This window comes from Ceratotherium simum, chromosome 13 (assembly GCF_057802395.1).
Source record: "Ceratotherium simum simum isolate JZ-2026a chromosome 13, ASM5780239v1, whole genome shotgun sequence".
Classification (NCBI taxonomy): Eukaryota; Metazoa; Chordata; class Mammalia; order Perissodactyla; family Rhinocerotidae; genus Ceratotherium; species Ceratotherium simum.
In genome coordinates, this window is record NC_141912.1 from 7,854,332 (window position 1) to 7,876,354 (window position 22,023).

The 22,023-nt window shown below is 44.2% G+C and overlaps 2 protein-coding genes across 2 annotated transcripts in view; one reads left to right on the forward strand and one right to left on the reverse strand.

The window, feature by feature from the left end:
* Window positions 1-2,870, forward strand: part of BMP6 (bone morphogenetic protein 6) — a 146,099-nt gene extending 143,229 nt beyond the window's left edge. Inside the window, exon 7 of the mRNA XM_087437966.1 lies at window positions 1-2,870. Within this exon, the coding sequence (XP_087294092.1) occupies window positions 1-150 (150 nt within the window). The 3' untranslated portion in view covers window positions 151-2,870.
* The window catches only part of TXNDC5 (thioredoxin domain containing 5), a 25,683-nt gene continuing 6,427 nt past the window's right edge, over window positions 2,768-22,023 (reverse strand). The window contains exons 3-10 of the mRNA XM_087437967.1: window positions 18,915-19,020; window positions 14,488-14,584; window positions 11,894-12,009; window positions 9,805-9,891; window positions 9,016-9,159; window positions 5,929-6,011; window positions 4,299-4,428; window positions 2,768-3,138 (exon numbers count right to left, since the gene is read on the reverse strand). Of these exons, the coding sequence (XP_087294093.1) occupies window positions 3,016-3,138; window positions 4,299-4,428; window positions 5,929-6,011; window positions 9,016-9,159; window positions 9,805-9,891; window positions 11,894-12,009; window positions 14,488-14,584; window positions 18,915-19,020 (886 nt within the window). The 3' untranslated portion in view covers window positions 2,768-3,015. The remainder of the gene's footprint in view (window positions 3,139-4,298; window positions 4,429-5,928; window positions 6,012-9,015; window positions 9,160-9,804; window positions 9,892-11,893; window positions 12,010-14,487; window positions 14,585-18,914; window positions 19,021-22,023) is intronic.

The window sequence follows — 22,023 nt, forward strand, 5'->3', positions numbered from 1 at the left end:
GTTCACCTTATGAATCCTGAGTATGTCCCCAAACCATGCTGTGCACCAACTAAACTAAACGCCATCTCGGTTCTTTACTTTGATGACAACTCCAACGTCATCTTGAAAAAATACAGGAACATGGTTGTAAGAGCTTGTGGATGCCACTAACTCGACTCTAGTTGCTGGGGACGCAAAAACCACCTTGGATTCTAGACTACACCTGCCTTAAAACATGCCGAAGCACGGTGAGAGTGGAGGATGACTCTGAAACCCCCTCAAGCGGGTTGGTGCCTTGCTGCCCAAGGGAGATTTAAAGGACCTGATGAATCATCTGCTCACGTGGTAAATAACGTAGTTGTTGGTCTGGAGGAAGCTGAGTTTGAATGTCTATAGTATGAAGTCTGGTACCTGCAGAAACAACTTTGAAGGGTTCCCCTCTCCCTCCCCAAAAAAGCCCACGAAAATTAGTTTTAGCTTTAGATCAAGCTATTTGTGGTGTTAGTGAGTCAATAGGGAAAATAACCTTAAAGGAGTAAAAGTCGTCTTGGTAAAATATCGTCGGTTCAGTCGTATTTCTCAAAGGTAGATTTTACAAACAGAAATTGGGGGAAAATGCCTCTATTCATAGATTTCATTACCAGGAAGGTCCATTTCATAGAGGATCAACAGCCCGGGCTGTAACCAGGCTATGTGGAAGTGCCTTTTGTCTCGGTCAATGCTGTTACGTGTTTGTGCTGCAGTTTGTTGGTGTGAAAATATACTTATTTCAGTTAAAACAAACCATATCATTTCCACATGTCAATCCTCCCCCATTTGCTGTTTTCTTTGCTAGTACCAAAAGTAGACCGATCATAATCTGAGCTGACACTGCAAGGGGTGAGAAGCATTTTTAATAGCCATCATGTTAACCATGTAACGTGTGAAAGCAATCCTGCACCTCTTCTTGTTTGGAATGGCTCTTTGAAAAGCACATTAACTTCAGGAACATCGGCTCTAATAGCTCATCTATTTCAGTAAAATGGTTCTTTGCCTTTTCCCATCCAGCATCCTGTGTCTCGGGGTGAGACCCAAGAAGGGAAATAAACTGAGGGAGGGGCCCAGCCTCTAGGAATGGGTTTGGATGGGCATGCTGTTTCTGAACCGAAACCACAGTTTTCTCTTGTAAGAAGTAAGACTCAGATTAAATCTTACAATATTTTTAAAATGTCTTTTTCACAATCATGTACTAGGAAACCAATTTCATACTAAACTGATTAAATAATACATTTATAATCTATAACTCTTTGCACTTACAGCTTTTTTGTAAATATAAACTATAATTTATTGTCTATTTTATATCTGTTTTGCTGTAACAAAGGAAAGACCAGACTTTTTTTAAAAAAAGAGTTTATTTAGAAAGTATCATCGTGTAAACAAATTGTACCACTTTGATTTCCTTTTAATACAAGACTCATGATGCAAAGCTGAAGCCACTCAAGAGGAATGTGCTTCTCTAGAAAGTTGGGTTTTTTTAAAAGAACATTTGTGAACCAAACGTGATTAATAAAGATTTCCTTTAAGGCAGACGCTGGTTGAGATCCTGCTCTGTTGTCATCTGCCGCAGACAACACGAGTGGTCTTGTTGCTAAGATGCTTACCACCAGTTACTTTGTGCCAAGTGACCACATCCCCGAGCATGGGAGGTGGGGTGAGGAGCACTGGACACAGAGGGGTTATCAATCACGAGAAGTCACTTGATGGCAAAGAACATACAGGTGCATATCTTAAGGGGGCCTAGTCCTATGATTGCTTATTTCCAAGGGTGATGGTAAAAATACTTAATAACCAGGATGGCATGAATTATAAAGATGCCAGCATCGACAGTAACGTGGCCTAATTAATTCAGCCCTGCCTACTTCAAGTCTTTGGTCTTGAGGTCAAGTTAATCCCACTCTTCATGCAGCAGCAGGTCAACCTCCTCCAAGGCAGACAAAGTACAGTGAGCCTCTAAAAGGACTATTTAGGAGCAGAATCTGAAACTGCTTCCAGTTAGGGCCCTGGAGTGGGGCTGCAGGGTCCCCCTGGTCCCCGATACCCAGACCTAAAAGCTCAGCTAGCCCTCTTGCCCCCAGTAGCAAATACAACCAGAATCTTTCTATGAGTTGGTTAATAGAATAATCAGGACAAGGCTTGTGGAAATTTCCAAGCCTGCCTTTTCCATGGGAGACATCAAATCTTAAAGTTCACTTGGACTCTGGCTTCATGTTAACGTAACTAATGAAATCATTTCACCCATGAGAGACAAACAAACAGAAGTATCCCTTGAACGGTAATAACTGATTGATTGACAAGTCTTGACACACACACACACACACACACACACACACACGATTATGGCATCAGCATTATCTTACTCAGGCACATGTCAAAAGTACCATTGCTTTCATTATGGCTAACCTCTCATGATGATGAGAGAAGTATTAACAAACAGAAACAGAAAATCTGGGAGTGGCCATGAAGGTATCTTCCAGAGGTGTGGGATTTTTGTTTTTGAATCTGCCACAAGCTATGGACCAATCACATTAGTTATTAATAAGTCAATTGTGGCCTTCAGATCAGAGGAACATCAATACTGCCACAGGCCACCTTTCCAGAACTCGTGGGCAGTTCAAAAACTATGCTTTGGATGATGCTTTCACCAGAATCACTCAGGAGCCAAATATAGTCCAGCAGTTTGATTTTCCTCAGCTCTATTTCAGTCTCAAAGCAAACCATTTAGATTTCATCAAGAGAAGGTTAAAGGGGATGATAGATGGCCACTGAAAATATTTATTTTGCAAAGGGATCATGAGTTACATGTTTACTTAGAGAAACTTAATAAAGAGTCTGTAGAGTGTTGGCTTAAAAAACACACACACAAAGAAGATACCACAAGTTTAGTACATTCAGCTTTCCGAATAACCACCATTTAAAACTCAGCAACATCCGCATGGTTTAGCTCCAATACACAGGGTGCAGGAGGCCGGGCAGGAGCGGTGACTTCCATCTGGGTTTCTACAGTTCGTCTTTTGCCTGGCGCAGAACAAAGTAGTGCAAGGAGTCGAGGTCTCTACCTCCACTGTGCTCACTGACTTTTTTTCCTCCACGGAAAAGCAACAATGTGGGATAGCCTCGTACCTTAAAAAATAAATAAATAAATAAAAATTAAAACTTTGAAAACCAGTGGTTCAAATCACTTCTTAAATAAAATCTGAAAAAATCCTACAGTTGTGGCCAGGGAAGTCTATGGTTTAAAAATGTATAGACCATTTAAAAAGTACCCGATAGGTAGTTCAGAGAGCAAAGCCTTGGGGCCACTGATCACTTTCCAATCCAAAACTACAGTCACAATTAGTGTCGAAGGAATGCCTTTACCCAAAAGTGGAGCTTCTCGATCTTTCACATGCACACCATCCCCTGGGGATCTGAAGAAAATGCACCTTCTGGTTCAGCAGGTCTGGGGTGGGGCCTGAGACTCAGCATTTCTGACAAGCTCCCTGGTGACACCCGGCCTGCTCTGTGGACCACGCTGAGGAGCAGCAAGATCCTCAAGGATGTATATTTTTCAGCTGCAACTCAGCTCTTTTTTAAGAATTTTAAGGCACAAAAGATGACTGGCATCTTCAAATGTTCAGTAAACAATGTCTGTGCTACATCGACTCTCAATCTAATGAGGTAATAAACTTCAGAGGCCTCCAAAGTGTTTTAAGAAAACAACACAAAAGGAAAAATATAAATTACAAATCTCCTAGAGTATGAGATTGTGCTAACAGCTCGGAAGGAAGGCCACAGTTAAATAAACAACCCCAGCAAAGACCGGCTTGTTGGTATGGCCCTTTCAGGAGGAAGTTTACGTTCAAACGTTTCCCTTACTCAGCCACTGTCCTTCAGAATGCTGGCTTATGTCTGAAAAATAAGCCACTTAGGTGTTTATGATGAAGGCTGCAAACCAGCTGACTGTTCAGCCGACGAGAACGGCCACGTAGGTGGCACCCCATTTTCAAGCTTCGAGTCTGTTATGCGCAGCCTTATACCCAGACAGCAAGACCTAAAACCCCCACTGAAATGTTACACTCATACAAGAAGAGAGCCTTTCCTCTGAGGGAGCATCTCTTTTGCTTTTCAAAAGGAAAAAAAACACACCAAAAACTCAAAAGGACATGAAAAACGCTTTGTTGAGAGGGTGAGGGCAGCGTGAGCTATCCTGGTTGAGTCCACAATATCAAATCACAGTTCCACTTGGCATCTGCTCCCAATACTTAGAGCCCCCGTCAGCGTTTTCATCCACGTGTACCCACCGAGTACTTGCTGCAAATGTTCCGTTCGGCAGTACAGTCCACTTCGGCGATCTTGACCTCTGCCAAACCAGGGAATTCCTTTTTAGAGAGTTCCTCCCAAGTAGGAGCCAGATTCTTACAATGACCACACCTAGGGACACAACAATGACAGCTTTGTTGAAGTCTTGTGTCAAGCTCACTCACCTACATTTCACTGCCAAGCCAAGCCTTGTTTCTTCTGTATGGGGCAGCCAACAACTGCCTAGACATTTACAAACCATCCAATTCTCCACTGGGTGCACGAACTCTTCCTCCCGCACCTCCTCTTCCTCCCCCATCCCAAACAAGGAATTCAAAACCAGTCCAAAGTAGGCTTTCGGGTAACCTGAGAGACAGAAGCTGGTCTAGAAACAAGTGTAGATTTGACACTATTTCCATGACACAGTAAACTGGGCTAACTGGCTTATGAATGCACCATGAGCAGAGGGAGATGAACAGGAAACTAGACAGACTCCAAACTTTTTTTTCCAAAAATCACTTGAATGCCAAAAACATTTCAGATTTGATTGCTTATGGTCTCAAAATTTCAAAACAACTTCAAAGCATCCCTGAAGCTTCAGTGATCTGGTGCGAGCACTGCGGTCTCTACCGAGTTCTGTTCAAACCTCCCGTCCACCCGTTACTGTGTCCCTTTCCTGACCCCAGCCCCCAACTATATGAACCACTCCCCTTCAATAAAAGGGGATCTTCTGTCCTCATACTTGATCCATACAGCTTTAGGTTTTTTAAAAATAGAAAATAGTTTTAAAGGCATTATTTACTAGTGTTTCTATTCTTTAAGAATAAAAACTGCACAACTCTTAAGAGCCATGTGCTCATTAACTTTTATCTCCACTATCATGGTTTCTCATGAAGACCAGGAATGAAACAAACTGAAGAGCAAAATGACATGTGGGGACTTTACTTGTTCATGTTTAGAAATAGAACTAACACTCTGCTTTTCCAAGTGGACTGCTTTATTCGTGAAGACAAAGCATTCTTCCCATTTTACAGCCGAGGAAACTGAGGTTCCAAGGAATTAAAGGACACCAGAGTGACAGTAGTCCACTCGAAACCTAGCGTCTTCCCACCACTTGGTCTCCAACCCTGTGGGTCCATCTCGGCTCTGGTCCCTGAGGACCACGTGGCAGGAAGGTTCCGGTAACTGGGTAACATACTGAATGGCTCTAACACAAAGCTGAGCTCTACTGGATTTCTCTCTAACATCAAAAAGAGACTAAGGAGCAAAGCTACATCATAATGTTCATGGTTTATTTAACCAAGAAAGCAATCTATTTGGAAAAGTACACAGATACCACAAAACTTAAGTTTTGTATAGCCATCATAATTCTCCATTTTTATGTTTTTTCCAAAGCAGACTGAACTTTAAATTAACCTCATTCTCCATAAGTAACTATTTGTGAATACCACCAAACTTTAACATATCCAAATATAGGAGCATAACAATAACATTTCCTTATTTCCTACAACATAACCTCTGTATAAACATATCTGCCCAACATTGAGCCTGGAGGGTTGGCTTATGAGTTGAAAAATATGATGTACCTTAAGTGCACTAGGACAAAATAGTTTCTACTTAACAGCCACTTACCATGGAGCATAGAACTTGATGAAGGTTATTCCTTCTGCAATGGTGTCATCAAAGTTATTTTCTGTGAGTGCCAACACAGTGCCCTTCAGGGGAGGGAAAAGCCACAGTTCAAATACATTACTTCGAGTAGAGTGGGGCCATGCTTTGGGATTGCAGAAATATAAACCAATAATCTTTTTAAGTGCTGTCATGCATGCTCCAAGGTCACACAAAAATACCTACACAACTTGCATTTCACAAGCCACACAAGAGGGCGGGACAGCAGCCTCTATTCATCCCAGGTCCCAGGGTCCTGAGCCCTGGAGAAGCAGCGGGGAGGTGGCAGGACACAGTCGCTGTTCTGCCCCCAGCCAGCCCGGGTGGGCTCCAGTGCAGCTGCTGCCTCCCGGGCTCTGTGGTGTGGACCAGTCAGCTCTGGGTGGCCTGAGCTTCAGGCTGCCCCTCCCCGGCCTGGAGCCTCCGATACCGCCGGGAGAGTCCACACACCCACTCACGGGCCCACCTGAAGCCTGCACCTGGGCTGCCTTTCTGACTGACTCCACCACTCGCACATCACATGGATTCCTACAAATTACCTTCTCTATGGAACAGAAGGAACTTAGTTACAAAAGCACAGGCCATGATACGTGTTTTACATATAAGAGGCTTCTTTCTATTTAAATTCAAAGTAAATGTGAAAACTCTTCATTTAAGCTCCGGCTGGAGAATTTAGGGAAAGGTGCCACAAGGCAGTCTGCTCTAAAGCGATTCTATCTTGACAGTTCTTTACAGAATTACGTCTATGTGTTTCTCCAAAAATGGATCTGGAATTCTCTCACGAGAGCAAGAATACAGATGATTTATCATGTGGCTAAATGTACCAGGGCTGCTCCACTTGAGTCTGGCATCAAGTAACGTGTGTCAGTGATTCGGAGGCGAAAGGCGCCAAGGAAGCCATTGTAGAACACTACCATCTTTCTTTATATCCAGAAATGTGACACCACACTCACTGAAAGACCCACTTAATGGTGGAAAACTTTATTATAAATAGAAACCGTTCTGTGTTTGATGAAAACATCCATAGTATATAATTATACTCAATTTGGGATGACCTTTATAACCACCATGACACACGCACTCCTCTAACATATGTGGTCATAGCAACTACAAACTCATTTGTTTATTTCTTAAACCAAAACTTCAACTTTTAACTAACACCCAGGCAGTCCCCAACCTACAAGAGTCTAAGGGAGGGGCCGTGGGGGCAAGCAGGCCCATTACTGCCCCCACCCTGGGAGGACGGGATCAGTGGTTCTGCTGGCTTTTCCGACTCCAAACAACTGGGGCGCAGGGGGTGATGGCTCCAGCGAGTCCTGATCTCTAGGTAAATGCTGAATGTTCGAGAGTTACTGAGGAGGCGTTCGCACCCATGAGGAACAAGGGCACACTACTCCTTCCTTTGCTGCAAGGTCCTGGTGTCCCAGCTCAGAACTTGGCGTGCTATGTAAACTGAGGCAGCAGTGTAAGTATTCTGCGGTGGAAATAACGTTGACAAACAGGCCTCACGGTTCTTAGCTAGGAAATCCGAGCGCTGTTCGCCTGGGAAAGCATTATTTGGACGCCCCTTGAATAACCTCATTTTCACCCAGGGCTTCAGCACGGGCCTCTACCTAAAGCTGCAGACACGTACACCCACTCTTCTAGTGTAGACAGCCTGCTTTAGCTCTAGACTCATATCTAACTGTCCAGTGGACGTCCTGACCTTAATATCCCCACAGCCCTGAAGACCAACATCTTGAACACGGAACTCATCACCTTCTTCCCCCTGGTCCTTATCTCGTGCTTGGGGCCTCTGGCCACCAGATATGCCAGAAACCTGACAGTCACCTCAGAGCCCCCCATCCTGTGCTCAGCAGAGGGGGACTCCTTAAGCTTGCTTTCTCCTTCTCTCCGTCCCCACTGTCACAGCCTTAGTTTGGAGTCTCATCATCTTTTACGGCCTAATACACTGGTTTTCCATCTTTTTCATGCACGCTCCTGCCAATCATTTTTCTAAAATTCAAATCTGCTCGAAACCCTCCATGGGCTCCCTATAAATATAGGATAAAGCTCAAAATCCTCGTCTGGCTGACGAAGTCCTCTACAACCCCACTCCTACCTCTCCTTCTCGCTGGCATCCTGCACTGCATCCCTTGTCCTCCTTCACCCCGTTTCCTCCAGCCGACTGCGGGCCTGCCCCAACTGTGCCAGGCTGACTCACACCGGCGTGCCTCTGCTCATGCTCTCCCTCCAGCGCACAAGCCTTCCCCACCACGTCTCTCCAGCAAGTACCAATTCACCCTTCAGCTCTCAGTGACACTTCCTGCCTATCTGCCTCCAATCTCACCAGCACCTGTGAGTGGCCCAGCACACACTTTTCTCTCAGGCCCTGTGGGACACCTGTTTGTACATGTTCTCATCTGTCTCCCCCACAAGACCCAGCACCCTTCACAGGCACGAAAATGGTCTTGTCTCTGTTTCTGGTGGCCTAGGACAGTGCCTGAAACACAAGGGCTTGATAAATGCAGCAAGACTGACTCTAAAACCACATACTGTCTGGAGGAATGGAGATGACGGCGCCATGAGTCAGACACTGCTGAAACAAATTACGTTCCCTTCCAATTCCAGCGTGTGCATCCTCTCTGCTCCAGATCCTTCAGGGGCCTTGACTGCAGGCTTCAGGGAAAGTGACCGCAGCAAGTTATGGAAATGAACAGACACACAGGCCTGAGAGGCAGCAGCCAAGTTTTCACAGCAAATACCCTCAAGTATAGTGATTGAATCAAAGGGAAGAATGTTCCAGAGACACTGACACCAAATACTCTCAAGATTTATCTCATATCTATTCACATTTTTAAAAGGGAAGCTTTTGTTTACGTTTACCCCTTAGAAACATGTAAAAGTAGTTGAAGAAAATGTTTCCTGTTGAAAAGTCAGCCATAGCCAACCATCTGAATTACTCTGTACTGTCCCCAAACTGTCATTTTGTCCGAGTGTTTGAGGAGAATGCTCTCTGGGGGTGGAGGCTCTGAGCCATTTCTGGCCATTCTGACTGCAGCAAGCACCCACCTGGTCGGCCACAGGCTCGGCAGCCGGTGCTGGGGCCTCCGAAGGCTCCACCATCTCCGGGGCGCCCCTCTCTGCGCTCTGGCGCTGTGATTCCACATATTCTCTCAGCGACTCCAAATCCCGCTTTCCCTTGTACTGATCAATCTGTCCGAGATACGGGCCACACAGACACGCTCCCGAGTTATTACACGCAAGCCCTCTAAATCACTCAAACCTCCTCCCGACCCCACTTGCCCACGTGAGACCTCCCATTAGATGTCTTCACTATGGCTGTGCACGTTGTGCGATGTGTGCATGCTCAGATTTAAATCGGAAGGTAGATTATAAACCGAATGTTTTGGCTTTGATGAGAGAACTTCACATGTCCTTCCTTCTACAGAGCTCCGAGTCACGAATGTCTGGGCGCTGACTCAGGTATTCTGAGACACTAACCATCAGCCGGGACCGGGAGGGAGAGAGGGAGGAAGAACCTCACCAAGAGCAGGCGTTAACCCCACTCAAAGGTCATGATCAGAGCACACTGACCCTCAGAGAGTAGATCTGGGTTATTCCAGTGATAACCTGAGCCAACTGAAGTGTTTCAAAATAGTATAACTGACAGTTTTTCTCAACTACCCAAATCTTATCAATTAAGAGAAAGACATTTTTGTTCCACCCCCTGTATGCCTTTAAACCAGGGCCCAAACAATCCATGGGGGCAATTCGCCACACCTGTTAAACCACTGGACGGCTCAGCCCTCTGTCATTAAGAGAAACAATTTGTCTCAATACGAAGACCTGAAGACGTACCTTTTTACCATCTCGGAACCAGAGAAGAGTGGGATAGCCACGAACCTGGTTTCCGGAACAGAGTTCATAGTGCTGTGTACAATCAACCTAAAAATAAAGTAAGATCATGTTTCCAGTTTCCTCGAGCCTTCCTGCTAAATGGACTACTGGACAGTCAGCACTTTAAAAAAAAGAAACTTTCTAAAATTCCCAATCTGTAACATCTCTGCCAGCAAGTTGCAGTTTTTGAAGAGACTTTTCCTAAAAGCTACCCCAAATTCACCTGAGCTAAGGGAGCAGGGTGATGAGATTTACTTAGAGAAAATGCCAATTTTTAGGAGGCACATTTTACCTTGAGCAGTTAGTAGATGGGGAAGGAGAAGGGAGCCTAGCCTGCCGTCTAGGAAGGGGCAGGCCTGGCTGTGGGTGACGGAGACTCAGACCATCACAATGCCAGCTCAGAAATTTATTCTCATGTTCAAACTTACAGTTCTAAAATCAAGGAGGAGCAAGTAGGCAATTTTAAATAGGAGTATTTGGCATATAATAAAGATAAAACTGAAAAGATGTCAAATTAAGATTATAATATGTTCTTAATTCTATAAGCTCAATTTACCAACTATCACAGTCTTTCAAATTTTTTATTTTACTTAAATCTTATAAAGATTCTGCTTTTTCAACATTTTCATGAAACATTTTATGCTAAGTCACTTTCTTTTTGATTTTCTACTGGCATTAAAATCAGCTATGTGGGACTAAGTCGTTTTTCACTATGTCAACAAAGTAAGATAAAAATATTACTTTAACAGATAAGACTGAAGTCAGAGAGCAGTTAACGTGATAAACTGAAGCACAGGAAGCCTCCACCTAAAGTCTGGGGGGCACCATTTTTAGGGTCCAGTCTGACCCAGCCACGTGGATGTCCAGAGATGAAGGGCCACAACCTGATACTTAGACTGTGTCTGCTCATGCCTGGTTCTTCTAGAAGCCTCTACTGACATACTGAAAATAATCTTCCATCAAAGTTCATAAAATAATTTAAAGTAAGGATACTAGGAAAGGGGAAGATAGAAAACGAGAAAATTATTTTATGATTACTGCCATGAAATGTTCAATAAACATAACATCATAATCATAACCCACATAACTAGAACATGTTATTGAAAGTGTTTAACAGGCAAAAGTGACAAGTTCACTTAACCGGCAGCAGTAACTATCACTATTTCCTAGGCATCTGCTCCTGCCAAGCATCGTATTAAGCCCTCGCAACCACCACACAGTTAGACCTCGTCTCGGTTTTGCAGAGGGGGAGACTGAGGTGTGGAGAAGTTGTCTAAGGCCAGCCAGCCAGGTCTAGCTGACTGCCAAGGTCATGCTTTTGACCATCTCACTGTGCTGGGCAGACCACCTCATTAACTCTAGTTCCTGGACACGTAGCACTATTTCTGTACGTGAATCAGCCCGCTGGCAAGGTGGAAAATGAGATTTTTATAAAGGAAATCCATGCAGGGTTGCCTGGTGGGTGCCACAGGCTGGATGAGATTAAGTGCTTGATGGCCTGGGAGTTATTCTGGAGCCGCTCTGGATATTTCCAGAAAATCCACTTACACAGAAGTTGTTAGACACCATTTCTGGCTCCTCTACGTAAAGTGGGGAAAGTTGGAAAGACTCCCAGGCAGCAGAACAAGCTGGGGCTCCCCGGGGGGAGGTCTTCTGCATGCCTTTGTGAGCACAGAGCTTGAGGGTCCTTTAGGAAAGTCTTGGGTGAGATCAAATGTGGATGGCCTCCAAGTATGTCCAGTGAACATTCTCTAAGGCTCTGCCCCATATCTTTGCAGAACGGGCTCTGGGGCTGCCAATTCAGAATTGGCCATTGCTTCAAAATAAACAAAGGAGCCAAAACCATAATTTATCTTTAGGCTGTGGAAAAGCCAGCACACTAGAAACCAGGCTGCCATCTGTGAAGGTGAAATGAATTATCAAGTGGCACACTAAATGGAATTAATAAATCAAGTTTGCAACTTTGCACACAGAATGAATAATGGGCTACTCTGCTAATTAATCCAGCCAAAGGCGGTCTATTTCCAGTTTAATAAGGGCTTTCACTTACCTTGCCAATCTTGACAGTTTCGGAATGTTCAAGGCCCAGAGCCAGCTGCTCCCAGGTCGGAGCCAGAGCTTTGCAGTGACCACACCACGGAGCGAAGAACTTGATAAAGTGGTCGCCTTTAGTGGAGAGCAGAGGCAGAGAAGGGGAAGAGGAGGTGGAATTTACATCACACCTAACTAGAGATGGAATGGGAGCATCTGATCTTTGTCCTCTTGCAGAGCTCAGTGCAGTATGAACCCTTTAACTGGTAAAAAGTGATTCTCCAGCAAATATGTCTATATCCATGAGTTCATAACGATCCTCAAAACAAAACCTAGTTTGTCATCTTTGGAGGACAATAGGGAACCAACTCATTATTTGGAAAACTGGCAATAATGGGAAAGAGTCAGGCATTTACCCTGTCTTTCCTATATGAACTGCACCACTGAATAACCAAGGGATAAACGAGGGGAAGTTTCTCTTGCTGAAAAAATGAAGAAACGATGTTTTAATTAGAATATCAGCATTTGGCAACCCTAATGAATCAATGGACCTAGGCAGTGACTGTCGTGGCTACTGACGTCTCAAAGAGAGATCACCAGCTACGAAGTCTTGCCCGTACCCCCCCAAAAACACCAAATGGAAACTGATTGTGTCCCTAGATCCAACCACCAATTCACAGGGAGTAGAAAACTCAGGGAAACACGTTCAACCACACCAAGGAGATACAACTGGCAAAGTCCAGACTGTGGAGACTCTACAGGTCAGACAACCTGCATGCTCAGCAAATGGAACACAAGGAAGAAAAAGCAATGTTGGAGGAACTCGTGGATTAAGAGACTTAAAAGAGATATAAGTAAAAAGACCAAACTGTATGTTTAGGAATGCACGTTTGGGTGATGAACCATAAAGAAATGAGTGGTTTCCATAAAAGTCAGGACAGCACCTCCTTGAAGGAGGGAGGACTGTGACTTGGATGGGGTACCAGGAGGCTGGCAGTTTTATTTCTGGAACTGGACAGTAGTTACAGCGTGACTGCTTTATAACAATTCACTAAGCCCTACATTTGTTCTCTGTATCTGTGTTTTATTTCACAATAAAATAGAAGGTTTAAAAAACAGTAGCACTCCCTTGGCTAGGAGAAAAAAAAATTAAACCCTCACAGCGTCATTCTTTGGACATTGAGGAGTTTTTCTAGGCTGTTCTACCTTGACTAGCCTAGGGCCTAAAAGACGTCAGGCTGAGACCAAATCAAAATCAGACTGTGGCCAGGGAGAGAACTAACCAATGGACACTGATGTGACTCAGGCTCAGAGCAGGATGCTGCTAAGCCAATGCTCATGGCGGCACCTCATCTCCAGGCCAATGACGCATTTGAAGGAAATGGCAAAAAACTTGCTTCAAAAAATTAGCAACTGATCTGCAAGGCTGAAACCATGTCTCTGTGGAAAGTTATGTCGCTAACCTGGTGCTGTGAGGTGGAGACGGGATGTCCAGGACCCAATGGAGTATCAGTGGGAAGCTGTAAGGGCAGGAGGCTACTGTCACCTTCTGAGGAGATCCTCAGGCGAGCAGCACAGGCAGCGTCTCCGGACTACTGCCCTTTAGCAGTGACTTGCTTAGGGAGGGACTGGGCTGGGCTTGCAGGAAATGGTCTCCAATAAGGTGATTTTGGTAGTACATCCTGCAGGGAGCCCGAGCCAGTCTCAAATTCAAGTGAATCCTCTGCAGAGGAAAACACCCTGAAGTTCCCACTGTCCGAGCACCAGTACCAGTGAAATAACAAGCTTTAATAAAAACGGAAAATGGCTGAAGGCATCACAATAAGTTATTTTAGACCTCAGTGTGGTTGGGGGACACTTATTTAGACATTAGGTGGGGGTGGGGTTTCGACTCCCAGCAGGCATGAGTTACAAGGCCAGACACAATTTTAAGCCCTTTTTCACAACGTTTCCAACCCAGTCTTACGGGAGGATTTCTCTCCAGGGGAGCATTTGAGAATGGAGGCCAGCAAGGAAGCGGAACTGGCTTTCGAGTCATTCAGTGTTGAGCCAACTCTTCCGAAACGTGTCAAGAAAGGACTTATATATTATTAACAACAGAAATTGTACATAGAACATTTTGACATTTAGGAGATCATTTTCAAAAAATGAGATGTGGTATAGAAAAATACTTCTCTGATTCACATGTTATAATGGTCCCACTACGTTCTGGTTTAAACAGATAAGAGAAACTTCTGTTTCTGCCTCAGATCAATAAGCACATGATTAACATGAATATACATAAACACTTTCTTATCCAAGGATGCACTGCCAGCTAGTGTACAAAGGGTGCCCATTCTTAGTTTGTGAGCTTTCCACACCTAAGGCTTTGGCTTAGCATTAAAACTGGCATTTCTCTAAGGACAGAGACAAAAGGGGGAATAATTTCCGAGAGGAGGAACATTCAACAATGTCTTGAAGAGAGAAACCCTGGATAAGTGCCACCGATGCTGCTCTCTCTGAGTCCTCAAGCGGCAAGAAGGAGAGACCCAGACATCAAGGGGTGACTAACGGTCAGTGGTTGTAAGAGGTGTGCACCCCACTGAGGACGCCCACAAGCTTTGCCTGCCGTACCTCGCGCGACGTGCAGCTCGAAGTTGCTGGCTGAGAGCTCATACAGCCCCTGCTTGAGCTCGGGGGCTCTGGGCGGTTCTACTTCTGGTGCTGGTGTCTAATAGGAAGAAACAAAACGACAGTCGCTGAGTTTGTCTGTGAAGACATAGTGACACTTGTCGAGGAGGTGATCTGTGTCTGTCTAGAACCTTCTGCAGATCTCCTCCCTCACATGGCCACCTTGAACCATTGTGGGATGCTGCTCTGTTGACGGAGGCCAGGGCAGGAATCGACCTGTTAGGTCCTCTTGACTCTTCAGCAATAAGCCCCTCGCCAGCCTCGCCCTTGACAGATGCTCTAGGACTGACATTCGAGGGCACCCAGATGACAGCTGTCCCCACCCCAACCTGTCCTTTGCTGCCCCTAAACCCAACCAAACACAGCAGACAAACTGAAGGATAGGCCCACCCCAAACTAGCACCTAGTCCCGTTCTTTGAAATGTGATCTGAGTTTCACAGCAAATACAAAAAAAAATTCCTCAGGGACTGGCTCGGAAGGAAGCAGCACCTGAAGACACAAAGGTAGCGAGACAGACCAACTGAGAACGAGAAACCATCAGAGAACAGGAGGGCCTGGCTACCCTTTATTCACAGACACGGTGAGAAAAACTGTGAAGGAAGGTTAAACTGTGAAGGACTGCTGAAAGGAAAAAGGACGTGATGAAAAGGGAAATTCAGGTGAACAAAAGGCCACAGAGAAAACCACAGGACAAGCATGAGCTGTACTTGAAGAGACAATATAATTCACGTGACTAAGTGGGACAGAAACACACAATGAAGGGGCAAGAAGTGGCTTTTTTAAAAGATGCTTCTGGGGGAGCCCCATGGCCTAGTGGTTAAGTTCAGCACGCTCTGCTTAGCGGCCTGGTTTCGGTTCCTGGGCACAGACCTACACCACTCGTCGGTGGCCAGGCTGTGGCAGTGACCCACATACAACATAGAGGAAGACTGGCACAGATGTTAGCTCAGGGCAAATCTTCCTCAGCAAAAAAAGACGACGCTTCTGCCACTACCTGAGCAGACACCAATGTGTATAATTATACAGTTAGCACAATACTACACCATTGTAAATTTCTCAATTTTTGAGGCCAGTACAGCTGTGGCCTCCAACCAGAGCAATCAGAGCTAAAGAAAAGATCAATGAATTGCCATTTTGCTATAGACACATGGGTGTTTATTACTTAATTTTTATCTGGCCATTCATATGTCTATTAAAAAGAATATCCAAGTTAAGTCATGAAAAGCTTTAAAGGTGCTGACAGCTCACAGCTGTGCAGAGTTGTAATCAGAAGGCACCATGAAGTTTTCCTTTCTGCTGCTGGCTTGTCAAAACTTTGAAAGTGCTAAGTACCCACACAAAAAGATGCTCAAGAATGATGGCTAAGTAAACAGTCAGTGAGTTCCGCTACGGTGAAACAAAACACTCTATGTCACCTTTGTAAGATGGTCAAATGGCTTTCAGTATTCAACTGTTCATTTATGGCACATGGGGGCACTGTCACTTCCTGTGCTCTGTGGCAGACACCAGAGCGGTCCCCACCATCATGGGAACACCATGGTGTATTACAGAAATGGGTCCATTCTCACCCTGCTGCTGACAATGTGAGTTTACAGATTCTTAAGAAAGCAATCTGGCAATATTCATCAAGAGCTGTAAAAATGGTCTTGATTTTTTTTTTTTTGCCTTGCAACTTTATATCTGGGAATATATTCTAAAAACATCACTCAAAAGTAGAAAAAAAGTCTTTACAAAGATAAACATGTTCCTTATAGCATTTCTTATGACAGAAAAATTAGAAATAACCTAAATATCCATTGACAGACAAGAGCTGAATTATGGCAAATCCACATAACATAAAATATGATCAATATAAAGATTAAAAATATCATTAATGAAATAAACCATGTTTCTATGATTACCACTGTTTAAGAAAAAAATACAGAAGCAAACATGGAAATATAAAAATTGGGGTAGAATGTAAGAAATGGCAGGTTTTCTTTTCTTTAAGTTTCTTTAATATTGTCATAACACTAGGGTAACAAATCTAAATTTATCCTGTTTAAATATGAAAATGTATATATTAAGTTACTTAGGTATAAATACAGATGAAGAACTTTTTAAAAAGGTTTTGCTTACAAGAAAAAGCAAAGTTCAAACTTAAAAGAATTTTCAGTTTGCAATATAAAGTTTGAATTTTTGAACTTTTCTACAATAAGGCACATTCTCATTGTTTCCGGCATTTATCTGAGACGGCTATTGCTCTGAGACTCTTAAGATACGGCCAGGGGCAACGGTGGTTCTGGGGTGGTGACGGGTGGATTCCACACAGCCATGCCCCTCCCACATGGAGGAGACAGGCCACTTCCCCGCAGGACGTCCCCGCTGAGCCCAGGCCTGGCCTCACAGTCCTCCCCGGCCTGCACTTCTGGGGGCCCCTCCTCTTTATTTGGCCCACAAGATGAAGTCTCTCTGCTATCCTGATACTGGGTGCTGCTTTCTTGAATAAAGTCATCCTAGCTTTTTTGGTAAAAAGTTTATTTTAGAAGTGCTTTTGAGACTATTAACTCTTTTCTAAAATTGGCTTCCTCCCATCAGAGAACATTTTCACAAAGGAAACAATTTAAAGTTTAAATCTATATGAAAGTTACACCTGCTCCTCTAGCTTTCTTGCCATGACAAAGATGCAAATTTACTCTCTGAGAGGTTTGTGGTTTTCCCTGTTACCTAAAATTAGGTAAGCCTCTGGTCAGCACTTATTCAACACCACACGCCAACGCTCTTCACCACACAGTTACAGACTTTTCAAAATGTGAGGTCAAGTAGCACTTAGGAAGCAGCTGGGTTTCTGCTTAGCTGTGACATCTACACAGAATACGAGGGCGAGTTGGAGGACCACATAGACACCCTGGAAAATGACACCAATAGCAGCAGAGGCCCCCCAAAACTCCTGGAATTGCACATGAACACAGACAAACTTCAAATCAGTGGACGCCTATCTGCTGCAATAAAGCAGTCTTAGTTACTTGTTTAAATTGAAATCACACTCAAAAGACTTCGGATGCCCTTAATGTTTCATCAGAAATGTACAGCATGGAAACACTGGCCATCTTTCCAGCCCCTCAGCAATCTAATACCACAAACCATCAAAGTCCACCTCTGCCCCTGGGAGCCTGAGCATTCGGCATTATTTGGAAAGCACCGCACACAGAGGGACACTTAATGAATGGTTTACCATTGTAATGATTTATAACAAAATTAAGATGCCCAACTTAATTGGAGAGGGGGAGGATTATAAATTTTCTTAGTAAGTAACATTCTCCACACAGCTATGTCTTTAAAAAACATCTCAGAAATCACAGTTTTCCCCAATTTCCTGATATTACCCTTAGTAGGGAGGGACATGAAGACACTAAGAGTATTAAGGGTATTAAATTATGTTATCAGCAAAGCCAGTCAGGGCCTTGGGGACTGAGGGTTGAGAAGAAAAGGAAAGATTCACACTGTGGCTATAGCTGGTGGGAGTAAGAGCGCGCAGGTATCTAGGCGGGGCTGGGGGAGAGGGCGTGGGGACAAAGCTGGCCTGGGCTGGATATTCTGGCTTAGGCCTGGTGCTGACCTCAGGTGGCCCAGAGTCAATCTCTGGTGCTAAGGAATTATTGCTACTTGTACTGCAGGTGAGAGTGGCATAGAGGTTATGTTAAAAAGTCGTAAGTGCTCACCTGTGAGATGCGTACTAAAATACTGAGAAGTGACCCTCCATGAGGACTGACTCTGCAGCCAAACCAGGGGTGGAGAGGCAGGTAAGACAAAACAAGGTGGCAAAATGGGGATAACCGCTGAAGCTGGGGACAGGCACATGGGACATCTCCATTATACTCCTTCTCATCGAATTCATTAGACTCTTCTTTCTACTTTTGTGCATGTTTGAATATTTCCATAATAAGGAAGTTTTTTAAAAGTCCACCTTTTTCCAATTACATAAGGTTCCTAGAGTAGTCAAAATCATTGACAGGAAGTAGAATGGGGGTTGCCAGGGGCTGGGGGAGAGGACAATGGGAGTTAGTGTTGGGTACGGGGTTTCAGTTTTGCAAGATGAAAAAAGTTCTGGAGATGGAAGGTGGTGAGAGTTGCACAACATTATGAATGTATTTAATACCACTGAATAGTACACTTAAAAATAGTTAAGATGGTAAATTTTATATTATGTGTATTTTACCACAATAAAAAAATTGAGACAAAAAGTTAATCTTTACTTAAGATATCAGTAAGTTTTAAAAAAGTAGAAATTTGCTTTAAAATGGTAGCCTTAATTTTTCACCTAAACTGGCCTCTTTATTGCCCCAGCTGCAGGAAGAAGGAGAGGGAGGGAGGCTTTCTGTGCACTCACGGCGGGCTCCTCGTTCAGCGTCTGCAGCATCCAGTTTTCCAGTGCCTGGAAGTCCCGAGGACCCTGGTACTTCACGGCTTCTTGGCCAGGCTTGAAAAACTTCAAGCTGAAAGAGTATCAAAGGATTAGACCGAGCAGATTTTTAAAGCACTTCAACTGCTCTGAGTGGAGAGCACTGTCTTAGCAGGGAGCAGAGTCACTCAGGGAAACAATCAGAAAATGGGTTGTCAGCGGGCGGCAGCCAGGCACACATCCGCCACTCTGAGAAAACTTGAAAAAGAAAGAAAAATAATGTCCCAGGAGATAATATATTCACTTAATCCTAAACTTTTAAAAGTTTCTTATTTTATTCAAGAAAAATAAAGCTGAGGTGAATATATCAAGCCTAACACTGTGAATTAACCCCCAAGCTGCTAGTGTTCAGCTGTGCAGAACTCTCAAGCCTCGCCCTGCGAAGTACTTGTTATCCTGCCTAGGTATTGGTAGTTCTTATGTTCTGCACTTCTTTATAAAAAAAATTAGAACTGTAGTAGAAATAGCATCATTGTGCAATAAATGCATTTCCAGGCTACCTTGTCAGCTATTCGGCTCTTATAAAGCTTGAATATCCCAATATCGTGAGAATTCAAGTTTCCAACTATAAGAACAACCTTGCCATTGGTCTATTCACTTCCCCACAGACAAGAAATCTTTTCTTTTTCCTACACATAATAGCCTCTGAAGGTATCTGTAGACAGACTATGGAGCACTTCCTTTAGTGGTGAGCAAAAGTCATCACCAGAGGCTGAAATGAACACTTCCAGATCCTGTAATTCCACTCAGGAATTCCATTCCACTGGTAATGAGAAAACAGACTCTAGATAAAACTTAATAGAAGGTGTCAAGGAATGGGAGGGGATTAATTCTTCCACTGAAAGAATTGACAGAAGTGTCAAGGATGGAGAGGGAAATACAGCAACTGACAAAAGAAATAGACTAGCATTTTTTGGCAAGCCTGTTAAACTAAAACACCCCTAACACTTCTACAGCATGTAGTACGTGGATCTTGTTAGTAGATACCCAATGTGCAGATTCAAAATGTAAGAAAAGTCAAGATATGCAGAAATCAGAACTGTGGGTTTGAATAGCCAACTCCCCAAAGGCCTTGAAATCAAGTTTTATAGCTATACGAGAAAACCAACACATCGGCTGGAATAGGCACTTAAATTAAATTAAATTAAAACTAAAATGGGCTTACTAGCCTTTCCCAGAAGCTAAGACTCTGTGATGGGCTGACATGACGTCCCCAATGTGCCTCCAGTGATGAATACATTCCCTGCTTCCTCAGTAGCTTATACTTTTATAACCATAAGAAAAAGCCAAAATCCAACTAGATTTGGCCAGTACACCAGTTTCTTCATGAAGTTTAACACTTTAAGCAACTCCAAAGTATGATCTCACAACTCTGAATGCCCACGCCTGACCTGGGACCTCAAGAAGCTCCAGAAATGTGTGTTTTACCCACAGAGAACTAGAGGATGCTTACTGTACTTCTCCATCTCCCTTCTCTCTCCCCCAAGTGCACACCGCCCCGCCCCCAGTGCTTCAGGACGGAAAATGAGAGTATCCTCAACAATCAGGAAGGACCAGGCGTCATCAACCTCATTCCCCACTTTACTAATGCTAAAATACAGTAAAACCAGGGGCCGGCCTGGTGGCGTAGTGGTTAAGTTCACACGCTCCGCTTCGCCGGCCTGGGTTCGCAAGTTCAGATCCTGGGCACGGACCAATGTGCTGCTTATCAAGCCATGCTGTGGCGGCGTCCCATATAAAGTAGAGGAAGATGGGCACGGATGTTAGCCCAGGGCTGATCTTCCTCAGCAAAAAGAGGAGGATTGGCAACAGATGTTAGCTCAGGGCTTATTTTCCTCACACACAAAAAAAATACAGTAAAACCGAACCTGTGATTTTTCTCTAATTTGGTGTGCACTGAGCAAAACAAAAATAAACATTTTTCTTTTTTAATCTCTTCTTGCTGTTGGATTGAAAATCTTTCTAACCTGCCCAAGTCTGAGATTCTTCCTTAAGTTCATTCAGCCTAGGGATAGAATGAGAGCTTCCTTTACAGACCTTTCACTCTGTCTGGGGCATCTGACTTCAGTTCTCATTGTAGATGGAGATGGAGGAGGCTATGAAGAGTGGCCACAGGGTACAGCCCCAAATCTTTCTGCTATTACCAGACCCCCACATGGGCATTTGTTTTTCCTGGTGATCTATGTCTCTTTCAAGGAGACTGTAGGGGAGACATTCCCCATTTATGGGTCGCTATGGAAAACAATGCGATGCAAGTTCTACTAAAGACAAGATGGTGTTGTGGGTTGAACTGTATCCCCTAACACAGATCTGTTGAAGTCCTAACCCACAGAACCTAGAATGTGACCTTATTCAGAAACAGGATCTTTATACAAGAAGGCAAGTTAAAATGAAGTTATTGGGGTGGGCCCTAATCCAATATGACTGGTGTCCTAGAGAGAGACACGCACACAGGAAGAAGGCCGTGTGAAGATGGAGGATTGGAGCCGTGTCTACAAGACAAGGAACGTCAGAGGTTGCCAGCAAACCACCAGAAGCTCGGAAGAGGCAAGGAAGGACTCCCTGACAGGTTTCAGAGGGAGCATGGGTCTGCTGACGCCTTGATTTTGGGCTTCTGGCCTCCAGAACTGTGAGATGATAAATGTCTGTTCTTTCCAGCCACCAGTTTGTGGTACTCTGTTACGGCAGCCCTAGGAAACCTCCTTCGGCCCTGCCCCGCTCACATTTTCCAAGATGATAGATTCTTCATTGGCTCAACAGGAAGATCTTGAAACATTTTCCTGAGCACAGTCAGCCATGTCTTGGGGCATGGGAACCCAAATTCCCTCCTTTTCCAATCTTCTACTCCAGTTACAGGTGCTGGGAAGAATGACATAAAAGCTAATACACTGACACACACCTCACATTCAGGCATTTACATTTATTGTCTGTTTGAGGCCTTGCAATCACAGGCCTGATGAGACGGGTGCTATTTAAGAGGAAATAAAAGTGCACATGGGTAAATCTATAAATGCCCTAATGCAACTGCCTCTTGCGT